Below are 19,542 nucleotides of genomic sequence, written 5' to 3'. Positions count from 1 at the left end.
CGACTGCCTTCTATAACGAAATGACTGTGGGATGAGGAGAGAACAGTGGATGTTGTCTACTTTGACTTTTGACACAATCTTCCACAGTACTCTTGTAACAAGATGGGACTCAGTCTAGACAGATGGACTACTACTAGATAGATGAAAAACTGCCTGGATCATCAAGCTCAAAGAACAGTGGTTAATGGTTTGTACTTCACCTAGGGGCCAATTACAAGTGGACTTCCTCAGCGTTCTACTCCGGGACCTATCTTTTTTCATAACTTATTAGACATAATGTGTCATCTGCAAACCTGTTAGAGACATAAACCTGGGGAGTACAGTTGATAGCTCAAAGGCAGGCTTGCCATTCAGAAGGACCTAGCATTAAGTTAGAGGAATGGGTTTACAGAAACCTCATGAAATTCAGCAGGGACAAATGCTAAGTCCTGCACCTGGGATGGATTAATACCTTGCAATAGTAACAGCTGGGGACTGACTGGCTAGAGAGAGCACTGCTGAAAAGGACCTCAGGGTCCTGGCGGACAGTGAGCTAAAACATGATTCAGCAGTATGCCCTGGCAGCAATGAAGGCTAACAGCATACTGGGCTCTACCAACAGCAGCACAGCCAGCAGACTGAGAGAAGTGATTATCCTCTGTTACTCAGCACACACTAGACTGCACCTGGAATACTGTGTCCAGTTTTGGGGCTGCCAGTACAGAAAAGGTGATCAAGTTGAGCAAATCCAGCAAAGGACCACCACGATAGTCAGGGGTTGAAGCAGTTGCCCTATGAAGAGAAGTCGAGAAAAGCTTATTTGGCCTGGAAAAGGCTTAGGAGGGCCTAATAACAGCCTTTCTGTACCTAAGAGGAGGTTACCCAGAAGACAGAGCCAGGCTTTTTACTAAGGTGCATTGTGAGAGAATGAGAGACAATGGCCACAAATTGAAATATGTGAGATTCTGACTAAGGAAAAAAAGTTTCCCCTTAAAGGTAATTAAACACTGAAACAGGCTGCCCAGAGAATTTCTGGGATCTTTGTCTTTGCAGATTTTCAAGACCCAGCTGGATAAAGCCTTGAGCAACCTGGTCTGAATTAATTGTTGACCCTGTTTTGAGCAGACAGTTGTACTACAGGACCTCTGAGAACCTAAATGATTCTGTGAAACAGGAGACAGTTGAAAGCCTCTTCTTTTAAAAATGTTACATGGACGGTAGTCTTTTCTGAACATTGAGAAATTTGAAAAGCCCTTCGTATTGTTTCATGGTCTGTACTCAAAAAATAAAAATGCAAGATACTTCTTTGGAAATGCAAAATATTGATGTGATATCATCACCTGGTTAGTCTAATGCTATTTACAATGCAGCCACAGACGCTGAGTGACTTGTTAACACCTGTGTTTCACCATCACAGAAGGACTAGGATGTAAGTAAATGCCTGTAACAAAGTATTTATCATACTTGTGCAGTGAGATAATACAGAGAAGTGTTTTATTACATGGAGGTGGGATTGGCACCAGCAATAACAGCTGCCAGTGTGAGGCTTCCCAGAAATCCAAAAAATTACAATCATTCCATTCAGTGTTCATATTTTTGCAAAGCGCTTTTACTTCATGCTTCAAAAGAACAGAGCTATAAATTAAGCAGAACAATATGTATTTGTATTTCTTCAGAAATATGGTAGGTAGCGTGCCATATGACCAATTATAAATTAGGAATACAAACCCAGGAGAGAACCACAACAGAGATGCATAAAATAGTGAAGGCTGATGGAAAGAAAATAAGTATGTCTGGAGAGCACAAAACATGAGACACATATAGAGTGAAAATCTACTAACACCCAAGAAGCTTGAAAAAAACAGTCTGCAGATTTTGTATAATTCCTCTGTGAAGATCAATACAGGGAAGAAAAGATGAGATTGCAACCCTAGTACAGTGGGAAATATGTGCCTCTTGCAGGTGTTAGATCACTTGTGGCAAAGAGCTTGTAAACATTACATAATAGAGCGGTAATAGACTCGCAGCCCTGTGGTCTGCACTGCCACCTGGAATGCACACACCAAACAATGGACTTCACATGCCAAACAAGTTCAGCTTTTGGTCTCTGCAACCATGTTACAGTGTGGACCACTTTTATGGGAAAGTATCTCCACTTGCACACAGTGATGCAGGGGCCTTTTGGTGATATTTCCTATCATTCTAGGTAGATTTCAGCTTTGAGATTTGTGGACATAGTTTTTCCTATTTCTATTTGCTCATCTGTAAAATGCGTAAAGTAACTCTTCCCTCAAAGATGGTATGAGAATTACTATGAGCAAGAGACCTGTTCAGGCATTAGCGATAACACAGCTGTAGAGCACTCTTTCCTGGAAGGATACTATTCCTCTAAGTATATCCTTAATGTGATGAGGTCATATTTGAGCATGTGTGTCTTCAGATCTGCCCATTCCAATGCAATGTCCTCTCTTTACATTATTAGACTGCTAGGCCACTGTAGCAGTGACATATGTGATTGCTCAGCTTGAGAAGGCAGTAACTGGACATAAAATTGCATGCATTAATGACTCCTGTGGTATTCTGTTTGCAAATATTTCCAATACAGAACTTCACTGTAAAAGGCCCTTAAGAGTTTTGGAGAGTTAGCATTTGATCCAAGAATGGCAATTCCACTTAAAATACACTGGGTCCAAGTTTGTGTACAGTTGCTCATTTAAGGACAGATTGCAGAACTCCAGAATGAGATCTTCCCCTTAGTATGTGGCACTTCTCAAATACTATTGTTTTCCAGAGGAAGAAACACTTCTCCAGCTTCTGTTGTAACCTTAAGTTCAAGGACAGTCTTGCAAATGTGCATGATTCAGTTTGAATATTTGCTCTCCTTCATATAACTCAGCCATGTACATCCAGCCTAGTGCATCAAAAATACGTCTTTTTGCACCTACCTAATTTAACTTTAGAATCAGTGTTATAGTCTGATATTTCAGATCTGCTCTTCTTTTTAAATGCACTTCAACAAATATCTGCAGTCAAAGTCCAAATCCTCAGATGCTGAAAATTAGCATTGCTCCTTTGAGTTAGTACAACTATGTCAACTGAACAACTGCTCCAGTGAGTATTGAATGTAAGCTAGAGGGATGCACTAATTTTACAGTGGTGCGCAAAGAACCCAATTTGCAGAGTGAATGAGTATGTTTAGAGAACAGAGTTATGTAATTCATCTATTTTGGGGATTAGCCATCCTTGAAGTTCTGAAAAAGGTAACTGGGTTGGGCTATTTATAGAGTCCGTTCCTATAGTTACAGCACAGATGCTAGCATGGAACAAAAACAAACTGTTAGCTCAAGCCATCTCCTCTCTGCACCTTGGTAAATTTATACTCTCACAAATGTTTATAGATCTCTCAGATAAAAAGAGATTTGGGGGTCTAGGATGCTACTATTGCCTCGGCATCTGTTTGTGCATTAGTATGCCCTATCTCCTATTAGCTTCTGATCATGCCTTTGTTTTTCAGGTCCTTTGTATTACAGAGATATGCAGAGACTCCTTTTAAAGGAGTTTCCCAGTGTATGAGAGAGGAGAAGGGGCACTAATCTTGGGAAAACTAATGCAGTAATTGCCTAACTTATTCTGATCTTTAATTTCACAAGGCTGCTAGGGATGATGGCTCAGAATCCTTTCTTTACATGATTCTCTGTTTTCTAAGATGCATACGTAGGATCACTGTAAAACTACGAAGCCCATTGTTACTGCTACAGGATGATAACTGCATGAGAACTTATGAAAAAATACAATCCATACTCAAAGAGTTAACAACCTTGAATATGGCATGAATTCTGTCATACAGAATTGTACAATTTACAGGAAGGGAAGGAACAGCTTGTAGTAGGATAGTGTAGGTTTGGGCTGCTTCTTATAGATTCTGCTTTTTTATATATAAATATTTGTCTATATATAGTCATTGTTATCTTTTCTTAAATATTGAAAAACAGCCAATTGTTTTGGTAGTGGGCAGTAAGAAGAGGGCAAAGAGGAGGAAAGTTATCTGGCTAATATGGAAAAGCCTGTCCCTAACATAGGGATTACCGCAGAAAAAATAAAGTTAGGGACAGGATTCTATAGGGATGACCAATTTAATAAGGACTATGAAGCATGGAAAATGAAGTGACTTGCTTAGGCAGAACTGGTTAATTCTTACCTTCACTAGTCTAGCCTAGGAGATAGGGACGTCACAATGAAAAACAAAGGGTAGCAGAAAATGAGGGCAGAAATACAGGGTTAGGTCCTTCACTACTCAGCATTCTATATTGTCATTCATGCATAGTGCAAGCTAAGCAAATTTTGATTTGTTCATATCCTAACCCAAACTGCATAGATTAAAATGACAATGTCCAGTGCATGAAAGTGGGGATCTATGCCTTTTACAAAAAGCCTAGAAGAGTCTGAATTTCATATGGAAGAAGTGACACAGCCTAGGAAGATTTCAGCAGAGGCTAAGCAGAGAACTGAACAGTTTAACAAGAAAAAATTTAAATTGAGATAGTCTGTATAGCTTTGTGAGAGAAGAGAAACATGCATGTCAGCAAGGAAGATTCAAAAGGGGCATACTGACTAGTATAATCTATCTAATTCACTGAAACTACCACTACAGTTAATAATAACACTCTCCTCTCTGGAAGATCGTAGTAGAAAAGGCCAGGGTGATGATCTGTAGAGCCAAACTCCAATTTTTTATTCTTTTGAATCTCACTGGCTCAACATAGAGAAACAGAGAAACAAAGAAACAAAAGCAAATAACTGTTAAGCACCGAGACCCATACATCTTACTATAAAGTCAATTTTCTCATAGACTACATTGTCAAATCCAACCAGAGAAACGAATGAAGTAAAAACCAGAACAGGAAGTGACTGATGCTCAAAAAGCATATAAAGTGCTACACTTCTTGATGAACTAGATTATGAGAATTACTATAAGAATTTCATGTTAGTACTGATACTTCAGGAAGGTCTAAGAAGAAAAATGAGTTTCGAGAAAATTACTGGCCAACATAGAAGGATTTAAAATATAAACATAATTTAAATAAAATGCAACTGTTTAAAATATCTTTTGAGTTCTGTAAAAGAAAACTATCAATTCAAGAATTTGATTTTAACAACTATTAATAATCCAGCTAAAAATTTAGTGAAAAGGATTGATTAAATAAAGCAGGGAAAATACAGAAAAAGTATTATCCCTTTAGAAAACAGTATAAAAATATGTACAAATACATTAAGAGAATATCTTGAAGAAACTTCTGGTCAAAAAATTTAACTACTGAGTTAATCTTCAATAAGTCTTGTAGCTAGAAGTTTTCATTTAAAGGACTTCATTTCTGGGACAAGGTCTTTAATATATAACTTAAAACATTTTATTTGCTGTAATTAATATCTCAAATAATGAAAAGTTTCGTATAAAATACAACACATTTTTTGACCTTAGTAACACCATTATTAGAGGGTCTGCATCTTCTTGCAAGTTTGCATAGCACCTAGCACAGTATCTTCTTTCAAAACCCAAACAAAACAATTATTTTTGCCAATTCTCTATGTTTTAAGTTTTTTCAGCTGACTATGGACTAAGATTTTTTCAGGACATTCACTGGATTGAAGGAAAGGTCTGAAATGTCATCATTCATTTGTAAATTGTACTCATCATTCCCATGAGATTTCATCAAGCTCCAGATTGTTTACTTGGATGCTATCTGCTCATCTGCAGTGACTGCAGAAAATATGGGAATATGAACTTGAAATGTCTTTTCAGTATAAAGGATAGAAAAATATGTGGCTACCTGCATAAAACATGCAGACCTTCATTGTTCCATCCTGTATCATTCTGAGTCTTCATGGTGATTTTATGCAGAGCTAGCACGTTCATTCTTACAATGGTTTTGTTAGGTCAAACCTGATACTTGTAGATATCTGCTGCTCCCTACCTCCCAAGTGGACACTAATATTTAATTACTCAAACCTTTTTCAGTAAATGTCTTAATTGCTTTTAAAATGATGATTTTATAGAAGGTGCACATACGTGCCTGTGTGTGCAGATGTATGCTGAAGAGAGGGTTCCTGAATCCTGAAGTGTTGAGTGAGGTGCTTCAGACTGGCAAAGGAGGGGGGGCGGATTTTAGACTCACCCCTGTTTCAGTGTTAGATGCATTTCCCTCTGGGATTACTTGTGCTCTCAAAACTGGTCTCCTTGTGTGGCTTGTCAGGGATGCCATGTCCGTTTAAAGGATGACAAAAAAGAACATGGGCCCTCATTAGATCTCCAGCTACACTGCATGTCATTAAAAGGGAACTCAAGCCTGCACAAAGTATTTAGAGCCAGTAACAGGCCAATAAACACTCTGGCCTATATATGACTACATGTATGTGTGCATATGCATATGCATAATTCAATTTGGTATTGATCCCCAAAATCTGATGATCCAACAGCAGTTTTGAGTACTGTACCAGCTTCCTATCTACTGAAAAAGGTCATAAAGTACTGTATTGTTCATTATAGCAATGAATTCAGCAAAACATTGACAGCATGGTGTTTCAGTGTCATGAGGGCTAATATCCCACTAAGTAATTATTGACTGTAAAATAATTTAGCAGAACTTTTAAATCTGAAGTAAAACCTATTCTTTCACACACAATTCTATAAATAATTATACATTTAGATTACAATTCACTAACAGTACTTTAAAAATGTGCCAATATGTATGTGTTGAAACTAACCATGGTTCTTCATGGCTTTCTTGCATGTTCATGATGCACAACAGCATTTTTGTTACTGACCGCTGAAATATGTCACTGTAGAGACTAAGAGGTACCTCAACTTCATGATTTTCCTTAACAGCCATTTTAGCATTCCTCCAAGCTGCTCTGCGCTGTTTCACCAAGCTTCAGATTCTTCTCATGCGATAGAGATGAGGTAAGCAGGGCTCTCCATTTAGGCTTCAAAACAGCCATGTAATGCTATGTGAAATTCTATGCAGCCATGGTATAGGGTGGCATGCAGAGAGCAAACACTCATACATTCATGATCATATCATCAAAGCCTGGCTTGTCCATGATAGGTCAATAGAGAAATTCCATGATAAACTGGATAGCTCTTTTAGATAACATGGCTAAGTTACATTGAGAGCAAAAGGGGGTGACCATTCAGATATTGTATATGTTTCACTTAAGCAGTGAAAACTCTAGAAATAATCTGGATCATAATTATCATTACAGTGTCCAGTTTATCTCCCTAGGTAAGGAAGTGTACTTAAAGTTAGGTGACTGGGACTAGACTCCACCAGCTTCTGTTTTCTCTCTGATCTTTTTCTCAGTGATGTTTGCATTTAATCTGTCTTTGTCTAAATGTCCATAACCTAGAAACAAACATCATCAGTATATACTTTCCTCAGAAAGAAATCAGGGAGATTCAGCAACATTGTGATTCTCAGATGAAAGATTTTATGTAACTGGAGAAAAATATACTGGCAAGCAATTATTTCCAAAATTCACATTTGCCAGTGGCTGCTAAAAATGTATTGTATGAAGCAGATTGCACACAAACTAAAACTGTGATAGGCCATCTTTTGATTTTCACATAAGTCTCTGTGCTGTTTTTCATCTAACTGGAAGCTGGCATGTGGTTGAAGGTTCATCTAGCTGCAAGAACCCAAAAAACACCTGAAGATACCCAACATTGCTTACATAAATTACCAAACATGCTGCTGTGGTATTTGAAAAGCCACAAATCTTGTCAATCAAGTGAAGTTCTAAAGAGTTTACTGACTGTCACTTTGGCTCTTCATTGTGTCAAGGCAGAAACATTCCTTGGACACATTTAGAAAGGTTGCCTCACCAATCATCCAGTGTGTCACCAATTACTTTGTTCCCTTGCTCAATGATCTACTAATTTTCTCTTAGCCATAGTTGCAGTTAGAAAGCATTTTATCTGGAACTACCCACTGGAACAAGCAAAGTGGAAAAAGCCTACTTTTGTAAATAGCACAGAAGTAATCCGACTGCTGTATTTAAGCCTTAAATCTAGAGGATGAATTCTGTAGGAATATTAATACACCAGATTACATAATTGATTTGTGAAAATATGCTTTAGTCACTTAAGAGTATAATTCTAGAAAGCTTTGTGTCCTGTAACCATATTCCAGTAATGTACCTCAAGATGTGTTTAATTTCAAGATGCAGTATAATATTTTTCCCTGACAAAATGAATAGAATATATGAAGTAGATTATAAAGAATTCAGAATTTTTAGAATATGGTCATTGTTCACCCACCTGGCTGTAAAATCTGTCTAATTGCTTTTCACTTGTTTTCAACCCTGTAGTCTGATTGCATTCAATGGCACAAATTCAACGTAAGTGGCATGCCACCTGCAAACAAAGCAACACAGAGATTTTTTCATGCACAGTTGATTCAAGTATCTGTACAATCTATAAGGGAAGGTCAGGGAAGGGTAGTTCTCTGACTGATCAAGAAAAAGTCTTGTCAGAGGAAAAGGCTGTGGTAAACTCTTCCCTCCCACACTGTGATTGCAGCATCTTAAGTTCTTCAGCCCTCTCCCTCATCTGCAGAAGTGCCATGCCCTTTTTTGATGCCTATAATGTCTCATGGCATAGAGAAGCCATTACTGTAATAAACTCTTGAGTATATTGCTATATTGTCTCATTTCCAGTAGAACATTCTATGGTTTGAGATGATAGATAAAAGAGAACACTCAGTTCAAGCTTAGATCTAGCCTGAGACAGTTTTCTGGCGTACATGAAGAAATAATCAGAAATTTGAACTATGATCTTCTAAGCATGATTGGATTTCAGCCCAAGTCTCATAAAAAGTTACCTGCTCTCACTTCTTCCTCTCCGAAAGGAAAAGAAATTTCAGGATCGGTAATGTAACATATACACCAATAGTTTGCAATCAATTTCTGAATTGGTTGCCTTTGTCTAGTAGATACTTGAAAGATTTAATGGTTTATAGTTTCTTGACTGCTCTATTCAATTGTACCCACTGTTTCATGCATTAGCTCATTCACGGCCTGCTGTTTTCAGAATACGGAAACTCAGAATCCACTGTTTTCCCTCCTCTTATTCCAAGAGAAGCAAACATAGTCGCTTGTAGGTCAGTCCTCATTTGTAGGCACTAGAAATGTACCCTCACTAGTAGATGGTAATTTCCTAAGACACTTGGGGTTTTTTTCACCCATATTTTGTCATTGTATTTATATACAGTCTTATACCTACAAAGGATCATGAAATGCCTTTTCATTGAGGAGATAATATGTTATTTTTTCTTTCTGTCATAAGAATTTATATACCTCTTTTTCACCGTTGTGTCTATAAATTTGGGTAGTCTTAAGCCTCATACTGAAGAGCATTTCAGCAGGTGCTAGCCCTGGTTTCCTGGGTTCAGCTTTTCCATTAAATAGTGCCCCAAAGAGAACTGAATTTTTTAAAGGATGCTTAAGAAAGAGAAAAATTCAAATCTGAACATGAATCTTCATCTTTCTGAAACATTAAAAGAGCTCAATACTATTTTCAACTCATCATTACAGACTGGATACACTGTGTCCAAACAAACATGTACACAATTACAGTATTTTGTGAAAGAACTACATTCATAATTTAAAGTTTCTTTAATTACCATCACAGGCTCTATTTGTTTACAAATACTGGGGTATATATTTCATATTTTATTATTTTTATTATTTTTGCATCTTCACTCATCTGAGGCAAACAGTGCAATTCTAATTTGTCTTATGTATTTTTTCACATGTGAATATTTTTAAAAAGTATCAAGTTTAGCCATCTTTGAGATTTTAGGTACAACCTATTTAGTACCTTTGAATAAATATGACAATGAACAAGAAATCCTATTTTAGAGTTGTTTTAAAGACTAGGTATGCAGCAAATAAACCAGCTAAAATTACATCTTGTTTAAGGGCATCTGCACTAAAATACTATAAGTTGCCTGAAATGAATTATGTATTTTCAATTACAACACCATACTCTGGTGTTTACTCTCTCTCAGTTTTATTCAAAGCTCCAGCCTGGGGTCTTTTCCAGATTTACATGTGTCTTGTAAGGGATGCAACTGCAACTAAAAGAATAACATCGGCAACTCAAGTCTGCTAACACTCATTTTGCAATTGTTACTAATGGCTTGTTGCCAATTTTTGCTATCAGTTGCTGCCAGTTTATATGAAAGCATTATTTTTTTTGTATACAGACACTAGATTTTCTAATGTCTGTCCTTTAGTTAAGGCTTTCCTGTCATATGCTAGAGGTTCCATGTGAATGCCAGGCCTCTGTAAAAATACTGCCTTGAGGCTTTGCATTAAAGGTTTTGCATATGTTTGCTATGGTAAAATCCAAAAAATGGAGTCTTTCATTATCAACTGTGTAGAGATTTTTCAAATCCTTTCCTGGCATGCCATGTCCATTGTACATTTTTAGTCACTAAAGCCTTCAGATTAGTATCCCTAGTGGCCACATCAGATACAAATCTACTAACAAAACATCATCCCCATAAACCTCTGTATGCTTTTTTTTCGTGTAGGTGGAAGGATATTGACAACTGACAGTATAATGTTGGAAGCCATCTCTACCCTGTTTTCTCCAACTTGTTTCAGTGGATTATTTCTTTACTTCTCAGTTTACTATTTACTGAGGGAACAATGAGATCTCTTTAGAGCTTTTTGGAGTGTCTGGTTCTTCCCTTCCTGTCCCCATGAGAATACCATCTATGTAAATTAATATTATAAAATATCTTTTTTACCTCTTTGTGAAATACAACAGGTATATAGCATAACTGAAAAAGCATTAATGGTAAAAGCAATAATAGCTTCCAAATGGTGTGTTAAAATGTGCAGATGTAAACTTTTTTTTTCTCCCCCCCCCCCCCCCCCCCCCCCCCGAGAAATATGCTGGAACTTACAAGAAGATTCTAATGTAGGAAAAATATATTGCAGCCAAAAATAATCTTTCTTCATACATACAGGAAAGTATTGCTGATTTACACATTTCACTTCTTAGAATGTAGGCAAAGAGTTCTATATTTCTTTTCCAAAACTTATAAGGTACTAATTTATATCATGGCCTTTTCAAATGCCTCCGTTTTATCTAGCGCATTTCAGAGATATATACCTATACAGGAATAGGTATAACAGAACAGTGAGGGTCTAACACTGTATTTTAACAACTTTTCAGTACCACCAGCTTCTCATTAAAAACATGATCCTCTATCATCCTAGGGCTTCTGCTCCTCTCCAATATATTCTTTCACAAAGAAATCTAGCATCTGACCTGAAGTGACTATTCTCATTTCCCACAAGTATTAGAGATGTTAGTTTTTCAATATTTTGTTTTATTCTTGCATTTGTAGATCACTAACCTCACTACCTAATTTTTTACCTGCCTGCATTTAACAACACAAAGTTTTCTTTGCAGATCCTTCCAACAGCTTCAGAGATCATGTTATCTTGGGCACAATTCTATGAGTAACACGGAATCTGAATTTAAATGTCAAACTTCTTCACAGCTATCCAGGATACTTTCTTTTTGCTGAGACCTTTCTTTTCCCTGTAAATGCCAAATTAACAAAGCATCCGAGGGTGGGTACATGAGGGTCAGGAGGGTGTGTGTTGAGAGTGACATCAACTGAGACAATAAAAGGGCTTCTAAGTTACTTAGAAGCTCTATTTTAAAGTTACATTTAAGGGGTCCACTAAACCAATTCAGTAGTCTCTAAATATACTTGACATCAAGAGACAGTCATCTGCCGACAGACCCAAACCAGAAATCTGTTCAAGATACTATCTAGTAAGTATACTCTATTTTATTTCCAAGTTCTTTAGAGGACTTATTTAGAAAATTTTATCATTTATTCTTTATTCATTTTTACATTAGCTTCTTTCTAGACTATCTTAAAAATAAAGTGAATATTAGTTAGATCAAACTGGTTTATTATCTGAACCAAATTTGTGAAATGAAAAAATCTGAGACAGTGAGTTAGAAATATCTTGAAGTGAATCCAACTCCTGAATTTATAATATTGGGTTAGATGGACTGCTAGGACCACATTCATATTATCATGTAAGATACCATGTAATAAATGCTTTTCTGACCTAGAGTAAAGCTGCAGAAAATTTTGCAAAAATGGCATTGTGGAGTTTTATATTTCTTAAGTTTCAGCTACTCTGTATCAAATTTCTTAAGCTATAACAAAAAGATGCCTTTTCTGGCTGCCAATACTGGAAATCCAAATTGGAAACTGGTATTTGGACTGTGTCATTTCTGCCTGTTGTAGCATCACCAGTAATAAATATTTTTCAAATATATCCCAAGTTGTAGTTTTGCTGATGAAGTACAAAGCAGAGTGGAATCATACTGGCAATGCAGGATTATCACTGAAAAAGATGAGGGGCTCAATTCAGATTTCTCTTACGTAATTAAATGGGGAATGACATAACTCAGTAGAGTTATGCCTTTATGCAAAATTGTCAAGAAAAGTGTCAGCCTCTTCATTCTAAAGAATATGCAAAAGAAATAGATAAAAGAACAAAACTTTTCACTTGCATAGCTATATACAAGTATTTCAACATACTTGGAGCATATAAAGTATAAACTATTTTTAGTAGTAGTAGTGGTAGTAGTAGTGGTGGTGGTGGTGGAATAACATGGTGCTTTTCACCCAATTATCCAAGAGCTGGGTACCTATGTGATGATGATGCAGGGCAACTAAGGCTGACCAAAGTTCTTAGACTTGCCTACGAAGTAACAGCAAGTTGCTCACAAAATTAGTATTAGAACTAAACTCTTCATTTGCATTTCTTGATCTAACCCATTTCACGAAAAAAGTATTTTTCAAAATCACTTCTCTGATGTCTTTCTTCAACTTTTTTTCTAAACTAATTTTTTTTGGAATTAACAGAAATTACTTGAAATACAGATTTATACAGGTATTCACTTCTATCTTTGTAGGCAAAATGACTTCTATAAAAAACCTGGCCAGGACTGCAATCATTTTATATGCCATATGCTTTTTTACAAACTCTGATGGAAGACCAATGATGTAAGTACATTATTATACACTTCCAAAGTTTGGAGGATGACTTTAGCTGTTCTTGAGAACATGGTTGTTTTGTCTGTATGTAAGTTTATGTGTATGTCAGTCTTTCTGTCCCTGCTTTTGAACCCTTTGGCGAAGCTGGCCAAATTCTGTCCTCTAGATACAGCTGTAGAGATCTTAGATAATCTGAATTCTTACACATTTTTTGAAAATAGGCAGCTGAGTAGAGGGAGAAAAATCATATAATTGTTCTTTTAGGAATATAATTGGGTAAGCTGCATCTCTTATTAGACACTTGGGGGGGTATACACAGGAGAGCATCTTTTTTACTGTGCGAGAATGTAGCTGGAACTCGCGCTTAGACACTAACATCAATCAGTGTTGAGACACAAATCCATGGGAAATCATGCTTCCTTAGCTCTACTGTTCACAGAAAACTACCGCTGAATAAATGCCATAGTTTTATTCATCAGTTACCTATTATCATATAAGCCCTAAGCTCATCTACAACAGCTAAAATAAATGATAAATATATAGTCAAACAATATTGTCACAAAACTGGATTACTTCCCATTTTTGATGCCTTCTCACTAATATACCCATTACCAATAACAAATCACCATCCACCCTCCTTCTCGTTTCCAGATGTCATTCTATCCCTTACAAAGGTAGGTTCTACGGCTCTGTATTGCAATACCTCACAAAAGTTCCCAAACCTGGGGTTTTGAGTGAGGATCTAGAATTCAAGAAGGGCCACTATGAGTCTCTTTCTTTGCTTTTCTTTCATGCAGGAAAAGATCAGTGAGTGAGATGCAATTAATGCATAACCTTGGAGAGCATCGACACACCGTGGAGAGACAGGACTGGCTTCAGATGAAACTGCAGGATGTGCACAGTGCCCTCGAGGATGCTAGGACCCAGAGGCCTCGAAACAAGGATGATATTGTCCTGGGTGAGATAAGAAGTCGGAGGCTGCTCCCTGAGCATTTGCGGGCAGCAATGCAGAAGAAATCCATCGATCTGGACAAAGCTTACATGGATGTACTCTTTAAAACAAAGCCATAATGAAAAAGGCCAGAGCATTATGTCTGTCCAAGTAAGCACATGTCTGTATATCATTGATCAAGTAGGGCATTTATTATTATTTATTCAAACTGCAATAAGGATTAAAGGCTCTATTCAAGATTGTAGCCCCATTGAGTTAGACATTTCACAAACAAATAATAAAATGTATTTACAGTCCGCCCATGACCATTGCTGCTAATTTCTGGGTATCTTTTAAATCGCTAATGTATCTTATAAATTTCCAGCATAAAAAGAAAAAGAAACCCAAAACAGTAAGAAAGTTGAAAAATCATTTAAGACCAGTTCTACTACTCTTACATGGACAGCATTTGTATGTAATCACTAGGCCTACTTGTACTGTTAACCAACAATGAATAAATGCAGTAGAACCTGGCTCCAGAATAGGGTACCATTTTGCCTAGGGTTAAATTTTGTTTAACTTCGTACTAACAAAAATATGTAAACTTAAATCCACATTTATTTTCAGAAGAAGGCCTAAAATCAGATGGACATTAATTACATAGCAAAAGCTGCATGATAATAAATTAGGATTAAAGACTGCAAACATAAAAAATTAAAGTAGGAAGACAAAGCCTAAGACTAAAGTACAATGGGATAAAAATAAAACAAATTCTGTACGAAATAGAAGAAGGAAATTTTGCAAAATACTGAAATGAAGGGAAGGTTTGCTTACATTCCCCTCCTTCAAAAGATGGTAACCTATAATTAACTCCAGAAACAGTGGGAGCAGAGAAGGTAGCCCGTATCTAAGCATGACCCTAACTATAGAACTGGGAAATGAATCTATACCAGGCAATTACAACTGAAACAAAAATCTTGCGATACATATTTTTTTGTCCCCCATTTTCTCTGTAAACTAGCTATCTCTGAATTTCTGTATGTTGTGTTAGGCCTCATGTGTAAGTATTTTTTGTTTGTGAGACCAGTGGCTCTCATAAATAAAATTACTCATTTTCATGTGCAATTTTTTGTAGAATTGGGATCTCAGTTTGCCAAATCCCCAGAATAACGATTAACATGCAGAAATCAACCTGGGAGAGGAACCATTAGCTGTAATACATTCAAATTCTAAACAGGACTCGAAAAGAATCAGACATAAATATGGATGGGAAAAAATCAATTATTATAACAATAATTCTAAAAAACCAGCAAATACAAAATTATTTTGAATGGTATATGCACATATGTGCTTAGGACCCTCAATCATTTCTGACTAATAAGAACATTTTCTCAGTAGGAATAATGGTGGTTGCCTCCAAATTTGCTATTGCCAGAGCTCAAGCCGAGAAGAATTGCTGCTCTAAGCCAAAGTGTCTACATGTATGATCCCATATCACTTCTTATTTGTTTGTTTGATGTCTAGCGTGCCTTGGGGAACCTAGTAAAAAACTCATAAATCATTACAAATTTAAATGCAATCTGCTGGAGGCTAGAAAGGTACTTGTAACTAGTGAACTGTAGTTCACAATCATCTTGGCTATACTTTTAGTAATGCAAAGGTCCTGACGCTGCAAGCAGACGCTATGCCTGTGCACATCAGTGCACCCCACATATAGGCAAGGGTTCCATGCCACTTGTCTGTTTGTAGAATCAAGGCCTTAAAGTGCACTTTCTATTTATTCTTTTATCAGACATCTGTGCTAACTTAAAGAAATAAAATTGCATTTTTGTACCTATGTCTCAATTATGTGTTACCAAATAAAGTGGACCAAAAGCTCTTGGACATTATTTTAAAGCATAGTAACTGACTGACCTGTAACTATTCTGATATAATTTAGCATTTGGGGCAAGATTATTAAGCCATTTTATTTGATTACAGCAATGTAAATACAAAAATAATGATGAAAGCAATTTTTATTTTTCCTTTTGTCTTTCCTGCACACAAAATCATATTGATGGTTAAACAAAAGGTGTTTACCTAGCACAAACCTATTTATGTCCCCTTACAATAATGACACACGTGCAGAAAGTATATAATAGTCAAGTGCCAAATCCATAAACTGTTTCCTTTTGATCTAAACAAAGAATTTTATTATCTAAACCACTTGTTTGTCCTAATCTTCAGCTATCCAGTAGATGAAAGATGCTTACACAAATATTTAAAATTTCTGTACACTTCAAAAAATACTTGTTGCTTACAAAGGGCTTCAGGGTCAGAGACGGATGATGCACCACTGAACACTGTTTAGCTAGAAATACGGCCACAGACAAACTATGCTCAGCACTGTCTCATTTATGGGTAAAATAATGTTTGCTTTGCCCACATACAGTATGACTCATCAGAAGGACTAAAGACAGCACAGTGGCAGATGAATTAGTGCTAGGTAATGCCCATTAGAAAAAAAGATGTAATTTGAATGAAATTACTTACTAATGGTAATTATCTAGAAAACTGATTTGTTACAGCTTTTCAGCTTAAACCTCTGATCAGTGTGGCAGCAGTCAAAACAGCAAAATGTTCATGGGGCAGAGGCTGCTATCAAAAATATTTTAATACCATGACATATTGCGAAGATTCATCTTCACCTGGACTAACATGCAATTTTAGTCATTTCTCTTTCACAGATTAAGGGGACTAGAAAGAGGATGGTAAGAAATAATAGGGCCACTGAAACACACATATATGATAATAAACGGTAACAGCAGCAGTCATAAAATAAATAAATAAAAAGAGGCATGATAAAGATATGACAAATGAACAGTACGGAGAGATAAATGGCATTGTCTACCTTTCAAAGAGAACAAGGAAAGAGAGGTGAAGAATTGAGCTTGCACATGGCTGAATATGGAGCTTTTAGCTAGTATGAGCTGAAATCTCATCTCCAGCCACTGTCACTGGAGGAGATAATGGCATGACTTTTGGGTATGCTTGAGTTTTTTTCCCACGCATGCATTGGAACCTGCCTTAAGCCTATGCCAGGTTGTGCACTTGGATGTAAGCAATGTAAATACTGCACTTCACAACAGGCTTAGACATGCCTGTGACTGCCAGAGGAGACTTCCTATGTCCCCTGTTACAGTGAGGTAAAGTTAGAAAAGCATTAGGTCCACATGCCTTCTCATCCACTGGATCAGCCTTCCAAAGTCTCTAGAAGGCCTCTTTCCTCCCTGAAGAATGTGGTTTCTATACACATACTGCCTTTCAAGGCAGAAAACCTTGCTTTATGATCTGGCAAGGGTTTTTTGCTAAGAGCTGTGTCCTCGAAGACCCATCCCATGCAGATGGGTATCTATTGTACACACCTGTTTTTTATAAAATTCTCAGTGAAAAGAAATATAATTGCGTCTCTCACTCATGACTCATTGAAACAAGCACTAATATCAATATCCATTCTCAGGGGAAGTAAAACAGTAGCATGTGAAAAAAACCCCCCACACATGAAAAAGTAACAAAGCCAAAATCACAAGAACCCTAATAAAAACCAGACAAATTGTAAGATCTGTAGGTAAAACCTACTGCTGGTAATTTAACTGCTAGTGATTTGGCTTTCTTAGCTGCTTCTAACTTTGGCTGCTGTAACTACTGCTGTTTAATATTGCTCAGCTCACTGTTAAACAGCATGTAACATCTGACTCCTTGCCTAGTTAGCGCATTCTAGCAGCTTTTGTGCGGGCTGCTTGGCTGTCATTGTTCTGCTGGTGGATTTCCAGAACTGTGTGGTTTATATCTGTGGTTATTGTTAAAGGATAGAAAAGAGAATTCGTTTAACAGATTCATGATTTGCTGCATATTGTAGCAAAGTTTCTCTTTTATGGGGCATTTCAATATAGCAAAGACACAAATACTTGCTGTCTTGCCCCCTCTTTCCCTCCTCTCCCCAATGAGCATGGGGTATACAACTTGTGTATCTAATATTCCCTGCCTGAAGCAGTCAGATCTGCTAATGCATCCGGCAAGTCCAGAGGTGTACACTCACTGAATGTTTAGATCAGTACTTAGGTGTCCCTGAAAGAGGAGGATGCTCTGTAAGATACATAAGAAGCACACCAGAAGCATTGGCTGTAGAGTTCGAGTCTCTGGAATCTGATAGCAAATTTGTCAACTTGCTCCACCAGAGGTTAAATCAGAACCCCTGCTCAGGGTGAATATACTCATCAGTATGATATAGATTCATGTTCCCTCTTACCTGCATGTTTTCCCTGGGAGGTCTGGTCCAGCCAGAGCATTTTATGAGACTCTGAGAAGACCTTATACATAGTGGTTGATCTTCACAGTGGGGCTGCCCCGAAATATCCACTGTGCAACCAAACTGGCTTCCCACAGTGCACAAAGGAGAACAGATAAACATTCAAAAGTTTGGGCAGAGATTTTCTCCTTGTCTTTCTCCTTCCAAACTCTCCACTAATTCCAATTTTCTTCAATATACTTATTGTCTAGGGTTCTACAGTCTTTCACCTGATATGGAAGTCAAGCTTTGCCTGTATTTAATAATGATGCTATAGAGAATATCATAGAAAAGAGACAAATATCTTTAGACCTGAACACAGTTGGGGCTTGGTATCGTTTTATTCTCACTCCCATGAGTGTAAAGGGCTTAAGCGTCATCTTAACAGCTGTGACGCTCCAGTACACTGAAATTGGCAACAATGTGGGACATGATAGTTCTGCTGGGGTATTACAGAATGAAAGCCACATCCACTAATATTCCTAAATAGACTGCAGATTACAGAGGCTCTATTCAACCTATAGGGCTACACAAACCTAAAAATAATAGTTGTAATTTAAATCAGGAATCAGTTTTAGGATGAAGGTTGAGATAGCAGAGATGTCAGCTCGTCTAGCTAAACTGTATTATATCCTTCTTTGGCTTCTTCCTCTGTGCCAGGCAGGGACAGACGGATGACGGTGCCAGAGCACCACGGGGCTGGGCTAGAGGCCAGGACGCTGGGTACGTGCCGCCACGTAAAACCGGCAACGGTTGTTCCTCAGAACACCTGTGTGTACGCGCTGACTGAGCTCCAGCGGAAAGGCAGCCGCCCAGTTATCATCCCCTCAGTGTAGCTCTATAGGGGAAAGTTTGGCTCGCCTGCCTCACCGTTCCCAATTACCTTTCCGCGGCGGCGGGCGGGAGGCGAGGAGCCGCTCTTCCCGCCGGCGGGCGGCGCTCGCTCTCCAGCACCGCCTCTCAGGCCCCCAGCCCGGCAGCCTCCACCCTCGGCGGGAGGCTCCGCCTGTTTGGCCGCACACCCTGCGGCGGCGCCCGGCGGGATCGCGATCCGGCCCCCGCCGGCTGCCGGCGCGGGGCGCGGGGGGGCGCGGCGCGGCCCCCCGGAGCGGCAGCGGCCCTCAGGCAGCGCCGGGCTCGGCCCGCCGCCGCCGGCCACGCCGTAGCAACGGCCGCCTCACAGCGCCGGCCCGCCCCTAGCAACGGCG

General features: G+C 38.2%; 1 protein-coding gene and 1 long non-coding RNA gene across 3 annotated transcripts; one reads left to right on the top strand and one right to left on the bottom strand.

Moving 5' to 3' along the window:
• Positions 1-682: 682 nt before the first annotated feature.
• On the bottom strand, positions 683-19,368 carry LOC128152366 (uncharacterized). 2 transcript variants are annotated; one of them, XR_008238636.1, is made up of 3 exons: positions 19,205-19,368; positions 8,294-8,389; positions 683-771 (listed from the first exon to the last, which is right to left on the bottom strand). It is a non-coding gene; the product is annotated as an uncharacterized LOC128152366 (long non-coding RNA). The 2 variants fall into 2 exon arrangements; XR_008238635.1 differs by lacking the exon at positions 19,205-19,368 and adding an exon at positions 18,296-18,409.
• PTH (parathyroid hormone) lies at positions 13,000-14,147 on the top strand. The gene is made up of 2 exons (XM_052810565.1): positions 13,000-13,085; positions 13,874-14,147. Exons 1-2 carry the CDS (start codon positions 13,000-13,002, stop codon positions 14,145-14,147), a joined length of 360 nt encoding a protein of 119 aa, XP_052666525.1.
• Positions 19,369-19,542: the final 174 nt, after the last annotated feature.

This window comes from Harpia harpyja, chromosome 16, assembly GCF_026419915.1.
Source record: "Harpia harpyja isolate bHarHar1 chromosome 16, bHarHar1 primary haplotype, whole genome shotgun sequence".
NCBI lineage: Eukaryota > Metazoa > Chordata > Aves > Accipitriformes > Accipitridae > Harpia > Harpia harpyja.
This window is presented reverse-complemented; position numbering and strand designations above follow the sequence as displayed.

What these genes read in the sequence shown, in the direction of transcription:
- PTH (XM_052810565.1), top strand. Translation starts at nt 13,000, where the DNA reads ATGACTTCTATAAAAAACCTGGCCAGGACTGCAATCATTTTATATGCC. An exon ending in TCTGATGGAAGACCAATGAT is followed by an intron (nt 13,086 to 13,873) that starts GTAAGTACATTA and finishes TCTTTCATGCAG; the next exon opens with GAAAAGATCAGTGAGTGAGA.